The sequence below is a fragment of the Euphorbia lathyris genome, chromosome 5 (assembly GCF_963576675.1).
Source record: "Euphorbia lathyris chromosome 5, ddEupLath1.1, whole genome shotgun sequence".
NCBI classification, from domain to species: Eukaryota; Viridiplantae; Streptophyta; class Magnoliopsida; order Malpighiales; family Euphorbiaceae; genus Euphorbia; species Euphorbia lathyris.
Window position 1 is genome coordinate 29804646 of NC_088914.1, and position 12222 is coordinate 29816867.

General features: G+C 37.5%; 1 protein-coding gene across 1 annotated transcript; it reads right to left on the minus strand.

Moving 5' to 3' along the window:
- Positions 1-5155: 5155 nt before the first annotated feature.
- On the minus strand, positions 5156-11812 carry LOC136230736 (dimethylnonatriene synthase-like). The gene is made up of 4 exons (XM_066019902.1): positions 10838-11812; positions 10457-10700; positions 5647-5723; positions 5156-5480 (listed from the first exon to the last, which is right to left on the minus strand). Exons 1-4 carry the CDS (start codon positions 11765-11767, stop codon positions 5172-5174), a joined length of 1560 nt encoding a protein of 519 aa, XP_065875974.1. The 5' UTR covers positions 11768-11812; the 3' UTR covers positions 5156-5171.
- Between the last annotated feature and the right edge of the window lie 410 nt (positions 11813-12222).

The window sequence follows — 12222 nt, forward strand, 5'->3', positions numbered from 1 at the left end:
ATATCCTTAACTGTTTCTGCTCTGCCTCTGGTCAGAAGCTTAATATCCAAAAGTCTAGGATGTTGTGTTCTAAAAATATGAACCAGAGAGCCTGCAAAAGATTGAGTGATTTATCTGGTATTCCTCTAACTAATTCTCTAGGTAAGTATCTGGGGATTCCCCTCCATAGTGATAGAGTTTCTAAAGTTTCCTTTAAGGAAATGTTGGATAAAACCAATAAGAAGTGTGCCATTTGGAAAGCTAAGACTCTTTCTCTTGCGGGTCGCCTTACATTGATTCAGTTTGTCAATTGTGCGGTTCCTAATCATATTATGCAGGCTTGTTGTCTGCTTGAGCCTGTTCTCAAAGATCTTGATAAAATTAATCGTCGTTTCCTGTGGGGGAAAGCTGAGAAGTGGAGGATGATTCACCTTGTTCCTTGGGATGAGGTTTGTCAACCTAAGAATATGGGAGGTCTGGGGATTAGAAAGCCAGAGATAATAATAAAGTGTTATTAATGAAACTTCTGTGGAGAATGTGGCAACTTCCGTCAGCTCTTTAGGTTCAATTATTATGCGGTAAATATAGAAAGGATAAGGTTTTTGGGGGTCCTAAGGAGAGAGTGGTTAATTGTTCTTTTCTTTGGAAAGGCCTTAGTGCTATGTTTTCAGAATTTTGCTCTGGGATTGGGTGGAATGTGGGTAATGGTAAATCTATTAGCTTCTGGAATGATGTCTGGATTGGTAAAAAGCCTTTATTAGAGGTTTGTGTATCATTACCGCCTTTAGAAATTCAGAACTGGAGGATTGCAGATGTGGTGGATTCTGAGGGTGATTGGATTTGGTCGAAGTTTGATTCTTACCTCAGTCTGGAATCGCTCCTGAAAATTAGAGGAGTTAAGATTAGTAGCAAGGAGGAAGACAGGGATAGTTACTGTTGGTCTTTGACAAACAACTGGGCTTTTTCTTGTAAATCTTCTTTTGAGGCTTTCAATCAAGGGTTGGTAACTTCGCACCCGGAGTTGTGGAAGATGATTTGGGCCTTAAAAGTGCATTACCGTATTAGGATCTTCCTGTGGCTAGGTGTTAAAAATAGGTTGCTTACTAATTCTGATAGGAAAATGAGGCATTTAGTGGAGTCTGGAGCGTGTAGTAGATGCAGAGGACATGAAGAAACCTTGTGCCATGCTCTCAGAGACTGTGCGAAGAGTAAAAAGTTGTGGAAAAAAGTTCTCCCTATAAAGTTGCTGTCTACTGGCTGGGGTTAGTGGGAAGCTATTGGCTGATCTAAAGCATGGTGTTCTTTTATTTGTGGTTGTCTGTCATCAGATTTGGAAATGGAGGAATGAGGAGAATTTTGGAGGAGATACGGTCGTTATTCCTAATGTTTTTGACTTCTTTTCCAAAAAGATTTGCACTTTTGTTGATAGCTTCAAAGAGGATTCCTTAGCTAGGGCTATTCAGAGGAAAGATGTCCATCTCTTAGGCTGGTGTAGGCCTAGTGAAGGCGTGGTAAAGTTAAACACTGGTGGCTCTTGTCTAAAGGACGGGAGAATTGCTGCTGGAGGGGTTCTAAGAGATGATGGTGGTGGTTGGGTTTCTGGTTTCTCTCAGAATTTGGGCATGGGTTCTTCTTTTTCTACGGAACTTTGGGGGATTTTTTCTGCCTTATGCTAGCTAAAAATCTGGAGGTGAAGAATCTTCTTGTGGAATCTGACAACCTCGAAGCTGTCAGAATGATCTCGGAGAATAATGTTATTTGCTTGAATATCCAAAATTTAATCAAAGGGATTAGAAGGATTTGTTCTTCCTTTGATTCTTTTAGCTTCGGCCATATTTATAGGGAGCAAAATCGGGTGGTGGACCGTCTCGCGGCTGAAGGTCATGCCAGGATGTTGGGTCTCTCAACCTTTTTTTCTCCTCCGGATTTCCTTTCATCTTTGATCTTGGATGACATGGTGGGAGTCAGCTTTCCCAGGCTGATCCCGGGTTAGGCGGCTTTGTTTTGTTTGTTTTTCTTTCCTTTTCTACCAAAAAAAAATTATAATACACATTTAATTTTTCATTGTAATAATTAACACAATATTTAAACCTCGAAACTACTATATAAATCAAATAAAATTTAAAAATAAAAAATACTTATTTCAAATTCATGGATTTATCAAAGATTTTTGAAAGCACGGGAAAAAGAATTTTGAGGAGAGCTAGAATTTGATTGAAAAAACATCGCCACAAAGTGTTTAAATATTTTAAAATTGCAAGATTATATAGAAAAAATATTATATAAGAACGGAAATGAAGGACTCTTGTAAACATGACCAATGGATTATGACTTTAACAACTTCCAAAACTTATTATCAAGCAATTATAAAGATATGTATATTAATTTATTTACAATTTGCAAATTTAAATTATTTTAAAACAAAAAATTAATATCACTACATGTAAATGATATAAATTTTAAAAAATATTAAAATGTTGTACAAAAAAATTTATCCATCCGTGCAACGCGCAGACACAATGCTAGTTATATTAATAACAAAGTAAAATATGTTAGACAGTTTCAAAAAACTAAAGATGCTACATATAAATTAATCACAATTGTTTTTTAAATTGTCTAAATATTTTACTGTGTTATTAATGCGCTAAATATTTTTTTTGTTAGTAATGTACTAAACATTTAACCTTAACGTTTCAAGCAGAGTGCAGATTTAGCCCTAACGTATAAAATTGTGCAAATTTAACACTAATGTTTCCAAACAAGATCAATTTTAACCATATGCTACAGAAAATTTGAAAAGACTTGTTTGACTGTTATTTAGGCACATCGGACATTCTAATCCAGTTTGTCGATAAATTAAAGTAGTTTCATATATCTTTTTAACTATATTAATAACACACTAAAATATGCCTACCAAAAAAAATAACACACTAAAATATTTTAGACAGTTTCAAAAAAAAAAATAAACCTGTTAAATATAAATTAATTACAATTTTTTTTAAACTGTCTAAAATATTTTATTAATGCACTAAATATTTTTTTGTTAGTAAATACAGATTTAGTCTTAACATATAGAATTGTCTAAATTTAATCCTTACGTTTCCAAACAAGATTAAATTTAAAATTTAATAAAATTTTATAAAGCATAATTTATATATATATAGATATTTTTTTATTTTTATAATATAATAAAAAATATTTATATATTCATTTGGGCAGTGGCTGGCATAGCCACTGCCCACTTAGTTGACATGAATCCCTTTTAGAGGGATTTCTATCAACAATATCCATTACAGCAACTTAATGGGTAATTTAATTTAAAAAAATATATTTTTATTAACCTTGGGTGGGAAACAGTCTCTTTCAGAAATATATTTTCCAACCAAAACTAATGAAATAATTTTTTATAAAAATTACCCAAACAAATGATTAATCCATGCTAATGTTGCTTTTTTTTTAATTGGTATCTGTAAACTTTTTTACCTAAATAGATCTGAAGTTTTTGTTTTACTTAAAAACCTTGGTCATTAGTTTGATATACAAAAATGACTGCTAATGATTTGAAAATGAAAAATTGTAATAATTAAAATTGTTTATAGTATAATATTTATTACATCAAAATTAAAATTACTCGGCAAGCAAAGGAGCAAGCTGGGGCTGGTCGCTGCTGTCAAAATAGCAGCATGGCGACACTGCTTTCTGCTGATCGACTGGTGCAGTGGGCGCATCCAGAGGATGATTGGATTAAGATTAACAGTGACGGTGCGAGGGGTAAAGAGTCAGGATGGGCTACTTGTGGGGGCTTGGCTCGGGATAAACGCGGGAACTGGATTAAAGGGTTCTGCTGTAATTTGGGGATTTGTTCGGTAGATCTAGCAGAACTATGGGGATTGTTTTATGGTATTGAGCTAGCTCGGAAGATGGGGTGGAGAAAAGTTGTGTTTGAAATGGATTCGAAGGTGGTTGTGGATGTAATGAATAAGAGAGGTACTAGTTTTTTTCGTTATGATTGGCTGATCAAAGAGTGTAGGAGACGTATTGATTCGGATTGGGAAGTCAAAGTTGTTCATGTCCTTCGTGAAGGAAACAGAGCAGCGGATTTTTTGGCACATTTCGCAGGAACTTTGAACTTGGGGTATCACGGGTGTGACAATCCCCCATGCAGGCCTAATGGACATCATCAAGACGGATATTTACGGCTCTGGGACTATCAGGAGAGCTCGGGATCCTTCCTAAGACTTTTTGTTAAAATTGATTAGAATATTATCAAATCTTTGAATTTTTAATTTTAAAATCGTCAACTCATTTTAATTTTGAGTTCATTGTTTTTAGTAAAACAAAAAACTTCAGTCATCCTCTGGCCACCGCAAACGAAAACATTAGTTCCCATTTGGATAAAAAATAATTTACAGATTTTTGACTAATATCAGTTTGGCAAAAAAAAAATGAGAGCAAGTGTGGTATATTTTGTAAAACTTGCTAAACACAATTTAATATCTCATAAAGTCCAACCGAATATAAACTCTTCAACTAACTCTCAAGTTTCCAATTTGCATGTTTTTCAATTCTTTGAATAGATTGTTGATTCAAGGGGCTACAGATCATCTAGTTAATATAGAGGAGTGTTTTAGTATTGTGAGGTATGTTTCTGGACATGTAGTGCATTTATGTCACTATCTCTCAATATTTCTAGTTCTCCTTTAGTCTTGTAGCACTATAAATTAGGTAATGTATTAGATTCTATTCCTTTTCCAATTAGTCATACATTAACTGCTAATTACTTTGACTTGCTGCATTTGGATACTGACAGTGTCTTCCATTTTACCGGAATAAGAAGTTAGGGAAGAAATTAGGGTAAAAGAAACAAGAACTAAAGTTGAAGACTGAAGATGGTGCAAATGTATGTTCTGGAATATATTTTCTCAAAACCTAGTCTAATTATAATGATGTTAATATTTATTATAATAATAATTAGTAAAATTTAAATGGGATCACTTAATTATAATAATGTTAATAATTTTATAATACTATAATTTTCTTTTACAAAAGATGCTTTATAAGTTTACTGATGTTACATATTCTAAATGCAACTAGAAATACATCAAAGTGACTTTACATATATAATCTATATATTATCACTTCTTAAAGTGATAATAAGATTAGTAAATGCAAACATATAATTATTGCATAAATTAAAGGCATTTATAGAGGTCCAAACCAAGACGAGGTTTGACAATAACTTCAACAGGATTAACCTTAGGCAAGGCAATTCCCATACCTTCCTTCATATCCACAGCCAAACCATCAACTGTGCTCAAATCAAACTCCTGAATCAGCTTAGCAATAGCCATATGAACAAGTTGCAACCCAAAGTTAATGGCAGGGCAAGATCTTCTCCCAGAGCTAAAAGGAATGAGCTCAAAATTCTGACCCTTAACATCAACATGAGCATGAGTTGTCAGGAATCTTTCAGGCCGAAACTGCTCCGGATTTTCCCAAACCTGTGGGTAGGTGTCAAAATACATTAACTTGTCATAATCATGTTATGTGGATTTATATATTCCAGATGATTATATATGATATAAATGACATTAAAAATGATAGTCCTGCTAAACAGATAATTATCTATGTAAATCATATTGTCGCGTTAGAGATTGATAGCTCTACCTCTGGGTCACCATGAAGCTGCCAGAGGTTGACAAAGAGACGAGTTCCTTTGGAAATGTGATATTTACCAATATAACTATTAGATATGGATATTTCTGCTGTAATTTAGGAATATAATTGATTTGTAATTATCATGTTCACACATATATCTTGTGTATATATATCACATTATCAATGAATGGAAAGGCAAGGATTCTACATTATCATGGTATCATGAGCCTAATTTCTTTCCTAAAAACTCTCTCCTAAAATTTCTCTCCCTAATCCCACCCAAATCTCTTCTTTCTCTCTTCCTCATTCTGCCGTTCTTCATCCCTAAAAACTCTACTGCCACCATGCCAAACAATGAACAAAACAATGGTGCCGCCGCCGCACCAACTCATCCGGCCCTCTCCATTATCAACATTACCTCCTTTATTCGTGATCCTCTCGAATCCGGCAAAGGCCTCTATACCACTTGGGCTGAACTTTTTAAAACACATGCCCGTGCTTTTCAAGTTCTTGATCATATCCTTCCTGAAACCGACGATAAATCGGAAACCTCTTCTTCGGTTATGAAAGCAAACAATCCAGGTTTATGGTCTCGTGTTGATGCCATCGTGTTGCAATGGATTTATGGAACCATATCTTCAGACCTTCTCAACAGTATCATCGGACCAAATTTAACAGCCGCCGACGCTTGGAAACTCCTAGAACAACAATTCTCCGATAATAAAAATTCAAGAGCCCTTTATTTACAACAAGAACTGTCCAATGCTAGACTTGAAAATTTTGATGATATCTCTGCCTACTGCCAACATTTGAAGTCCCTCTCGGACCAATTAAGCAACGTCGGGGCTGCCGTATCCAACGATCGTCTCGTTCTTCAATTAATTTCGGGGCTCACTGACGCCTACGAGACAATCGGAACACAAATTCGCCACAATGACATTCTGCCCAATTTCACAAAGGCAAGGTCCATGTTATTATTGGAAGAATCTGCCCGTAAAAAACGCACAGCCGCCACCGTCGGATCTGAAATTTCCGCCGTTACTATCGCCCAACAGTCGAATCAAGCTCCTCCATATTCAAATCACGTTCGGCCTTCTTTCCCTCAAAATTCTGGCGCTGCTCGCGGTGGCCGGGGTTATTATCGCCGTGGCAGAGGCGGACGGGGCAGAGGCGGACGATGGCAGCAAAATAGCGGTCCTCGCTGGTCAGGGGCTGTTTCTTTACAACAGCCATGGGGGTACGGGCCATGGACTGGACAGGCGCCCCAATGGGCCTATCCCCCATGTCCTTATCCTTCTTGGCCCAATTCTTCACATGGTGCAACTCATGGTGCAACTCGCGGGCCTGTTTTTAATAACAATTCTTCTGCAGTCCAGCCAGGCATATTGGGAGCCCATCCGCAGGCCCATCTGGCCCAGTATTACACTCCAACAAACATTGAAGCGGCTATGCACACCTTGACAATCACACCACCTGCAGAACCTTGGCATATGGACACCGGCGCCACTTCTCACATGAGCGGGGATGGAGGTAAACTCACATCTTATTTAAATAAGAGTCCTAACACGAGTATCGTAGTAGGTAATGGCACTTGTATTCCTGTTATCGGTCTTGGTAATGCATCCTTAAAAACAAACAACAAAACCCTAGAATTGAACAATGTTTTACATGCCCCTAGATTAATCAAAAACCTTATATCTGTGCGGAAATTTGCTATTGATAATAATGTGTCCGTTGAATTTGATCCTGTTGGTTTCTCTGTGAAGGACTTGCGCACGGGGATCCCTATTATGAGATGTAATAGCACCGGTGATTTATATCCAGTCACATCCTCCTCTTCAGAGTCTTCTTATGCTTTAAATGCTTCTGTTTTATCTCCTTCAGTTTGGCACAATAGATTGGGCCATCCTGGTCCTCAAATTTTAGACAATCTTCGAACTAATAATTTTATTTCTTGTCCTAAAAATGTTGATTTTTCTATTTGCAATTCTTGTGTGCTTGGGAAACATATTAAATTGCCTTTTTATGCTTCTAAAAATATGTCATCAATGCCGTTTGATATTATTCATAGTGATATATGGACATCTCCTGTTCTAAGTTCTAGTGGCTATAGATATTATGTTCTTTTCCTAGATGATTATTCTAATTTTCTGTGGACTTTTCCCTTAGCAAATAAATCTCAAGTTTTTTCTGTGTTCCTCACATTCCGAAATTACGTACGTACTCAATTTGAAAAAGATATCAAAACTTTTCAGTGTGATAATGGTGGTGAGTATAACAATAGTCATTTTCATGATTTTTTTAACAATAATGGTATGCAATTCCGTTTTTCATGTCCACATACTTCCTCCCAAAACGGTAAATCTGAACGAACGATTCGAACAATCAATAATATAATTCGCACTCTTCTAACACATGCTTCTTGCTCTCATTCTTTCTGGCCTCATGCTCTTGCTCATGCGACCTATCTTTTAAATATTCTCCCTCACAAAAATCTTAGTCTTCTTTCACCGACTCAAATTCTCTACAATCGTACTCCTTCTTATACTCACTTACGCACTTTCGGTTGTCTTTGTTACCCACTTGTCCCTTCTTCCTCTAGAAATAAACTTCAACCTAGGTCCTCTCCATGTGTGTTTCTTGGATATCCATCCAATCATCGAGGCTATAAGTGTTACGACATCTCCGCGCGGAAAATAATTATATCTCGTCACGTTATTTTCAATGAAAGCAAATTTCCATTTTCCACTCAACATGTCTCGGCCTCCCCTCCCATTTCTTCTATTTCCAACTCACCTACACAAACAACCCAACCCATTATTCCCTTCCCCACTAATGCGTCCACTCCTAACCAAAGCCCAGTTTCACCACGGCCCAACAGTCCCAACCCATCTTCCCAAAACAGCCCAGCACTTCCCCCTTCTCCTCTCGACAGTCCCTTTCCTTCTCCAATTCAACACGGCCCAAACACAAATTCCCCACAACAGCTCACCTCCCCACAACAGCCCACTTCCCCGCCTTCTCCCGATCCTATACACGCCAACCCAACCCAACCGACTCACCCTATGACAACCCGAGCTAAACTTGGAATTTTCAAACCCCAAAGAAAGCTCAACTTACACACCACCACTATTTCTCCTATTCCTTCTAATCCCTCACTTGCTTTACAAGACCCTAATTGGAAACAAGCCATGACTGAAGAATATAAGGCTCTTATTGAAAATAAGACGTGGGTCCTCGTACCCCGTCCTTCTAATGCTAATGTTCTTCGTAGTTGGTGGATTCTCAGGCACAAATTTAATGCAGATGGATCTTTTGAAAGATACAAAGCAAGACTTGTTGGAAATGGGGCGAATCAACTTGTTGGGGTAGACTGTGGTGATACTTTCAGTCCAGTTGTTAAGCCAGCAACAATTCGAGCTGTATTAAGTATTGCACTTTCTAAAGGTTGGCCACTACATCAGCTGGATGTAAAAAATGCTTTTCTTCATGGGGATCTTCATGAGACTGTTTATATGCATCAACCACTGGGATTTCGGGATCCCAACTATCCAGATCATGTATGCCTTCTTCAAAAGTCTCTTTATGGTCTCAAACAGGCACCACGGGCGTGGTACCAACGGTTTGCCTCTTTCTTGTCTACCATGGGTTTTTCTCACAGTAAATCTGATCATTCACTGTTTGTCTTTCGTCGGGGAGCAGAGATGGCATATCTACTCTTATATGTGGATGACATCGTTCTAGCTACTTCTTCCACTGCTCTACGAGAGTCAATTATCAACAAATTGAGTTCCGAATTTGCTATGAAAGATCTTGGCCCATTGAGTTATTTTTTAGGGATATCTGTCACTCGGAGCGCCGGCTCTCTTTTTCTGTCTCAAAAGAAGTATGCTACTGAGATCATTTCTAAAGCCGGTCTTTCTTCAGCAAATTCCTGTACAACACCTGTTGACACTAAGCAAAAACTGAGTGCTTCATCTGGTTCTGCTTATCATGATCCATCTGAGTATCGAAGTTTAGCTGGTGCATTACAGTATTTGACTCTCACTCGCCCAGACATCAGTTATGCTGTTCAGCAAGTCTGTTTATTCATGCACGATCCCAAAACGTCTCATATGGCAGCTATCAAGCGGATTCTTCGATATGTTAAAGGAACCCTGGAGTTCGGACTTACATTCACAACCTCTTCACTAGATTCCTTGGTCTCCTATACAGATGCAGATTGGGGGGGATGTCCTGACACTCGACGTTCTACTTCAGGATATTGTGTTTTCCTTGGTGACAATCTTCTGTCTTGGTCTGCTAAGCGGCAACCCACTTTATCTCGTTCTAGTGCTGAAGCAGAGTATCGTGGTGTTGCTAATGTCGTATCTGAAACTTGCTGGATTAGAAATCTTCTTCTTGAACTTCATTGCCCTATTAGTAAATCCACCTTGGTATATTGTGACAATGTGAGTGCAGTTTACCTCACTGGTAATCCTGTACAACACCAACGTACCAAGCATATTGAGATGGATATACATTTTGTTCGAGAAAAGGTTGCTAAAGGAGAGGTTAGGGTACTTCATGTTCCTTCTCGTCATCAAATTGCAGATATTTTCACCAAAGGTCTACCACAAATTCTTTTCGACGACTTCCGCTCTAGTCTCAACGTTCGACCACCTCCCGTTTCGACTACGGGGGTGTATTAGATATGGATATTTCTGCTGTAATTTAGGAATATAATTGATTTGTAATTATCATATTCACACATATATCTTGTGTATATATATCACATTATCAATGAATGGAAAGGCAAGGATTCTACATTATCAATAACAATCTTCCGTGGCCTCACGAATTCCGGTCAGTGGACCAGGTGGGTATAACCGGAGTGTTTCTTTGACGATTGCTTGGAGATATTTGAGGTTTTGAATGTCTGATTCTTCAACCCATTTTGATGTCCCGACTTGTTTGTCAATCTCTTCTTGGGCTGCTTTCAGAACTTTTGGGTTGTTTAGTAGTAAGGAAAGTACCCATGTTAATGTTACTGATGTGCTTCCAGATCCAGTCAGAATCAGAATCTACATATACATGTTTTCCAATTTATTATCTTAACAAACTTCCAATCAAAATTCTCCAAAAATTAAATAGTAACAAATTCTATAATAATCTCTTTCAATCTTTACAGGATAAGCAATTTAATACCAACTATACGTACCATAGAAGTTGCTTTGATGACAGTACGACGTGAATGGCCAGACAAGAGAGCATCTGCATCAACATTAGAAAGCAAAACATCCATGAAATCACTTTCACTTTCACCATTAATTTCTGCTCTTTTACTGATATGCTCATCAAGCCAAGCTTCAATGATTGTGTCAAGTTCCTTAGAATTCCTCTTCATAGCACTAATATAACCTCCATAATCAACCCATTCAAGCCATGGAATTGCATCAGACAAAACAAAAGTCCCACTTAAAAACAAAGCTTCTTCAATAGCTTTTCTATACCTCCAAGCTTCACTGTTTTCATCACTTGTTTTACTGCTACAAATTCTCTTCCCAACCACCATCCTCAGGCTAACATTAAATGTCAACCTCTCGAACATTTTACTTATGTTAATAACATTCTTCTTCTTATTATTATAATGAAGGTACAAATCTTTGAGGAAAACGTTAATTTCTGATAATATGACAGGTTTGAGCAATTGAAGCCTTTGATTTGAAAAGAGCTGAAGAGTGGCTAATTTTCTGAGGTCTCTCCAGTATTGACCATATGGAGCTAATGCCAGAATCGCATTGTTATAACCGATGTGTTTACCTGCGGCTATGCTGGCTCTATTGGCAAATATGACGTCGTTGGTAGTGAAACATTGTTTTACCAATTCTTGACCGCTTACAACCACGATTTTATTGATGCCGAAACTGAGTGAGAAAATAGGGCTGCACTTATCAGCAATGGCTCCCAGGATTATACAGGCTGGTTGTTTGGCTTTTAGGAGATGTAGGTGGCCGATTAACGGCCATGCTCCTTCTGGTTCCGGGACTGGGATGGTGTTTATTTTCTTGGGTTTGAGCTTTCTGATGACTGCAATTCCACATAGAATAATTAGGAAAGCTATTATTTGAGTAGAAGAAGAGGAATCCATGGATATACTATGGTGGTGGTTTGGTTTTTGGAGAGTGAGTTAAGAGATGTGTTCATGTGTATGTTTGGGTTTTCTTTCTTTGCTTTTTATATTCGTATCGATAGGTAATACTTGTCGTTGTCGCGTAATGCATTCAACGAATTAAAAAATAGACGATATAATATTAAAAAGTAAATTGTACAGATAACATCACTTGTTTGATGGGGTATATATATAATATTAATTTACAAAAAAGCATCCTGAGCCCCTGATCTATCATTGTTTGATGTATTAAGTTTTCGATCTTTTATTTAGACACATTGAACGCGTGATTTTTCATTGTTTTGTGGATTAAGCCCTCGATTTTTCATTCAGACACATTGAGCCTTTGATCTTTTATATATGGGTGTATTAGGTCATTCCGTAAATCAATTCATGCTCAGGGACGGCCTGCTAAACACTAATAATTAAACAAC

Excerpts from the sequence above, each read along its gene's own strand:
- LOC136230736 (XM_066019902.1), bottom strand. The coding sequence starts at position 11,767 with ATGGATTCCTCTTCTTCTACTCAAATAATAGCTTTCCTAATTATTCTA. Across the intron at positions 10,701-10,837 it reads TCATCAAAGCAACTTCTATG|ATTCTGATTCTGACTGGATC; the intron begins GTACGTATAGTT and ends ATGTATATGTAG. Across the intron at positions 5,481-5,646 it reads AGCTTCATGGTGACCCAGAG|GTTTGGGAAAATCCGGAGCA; the intron begins GTAGAGCTATCA and ends ACCTACCCACAG.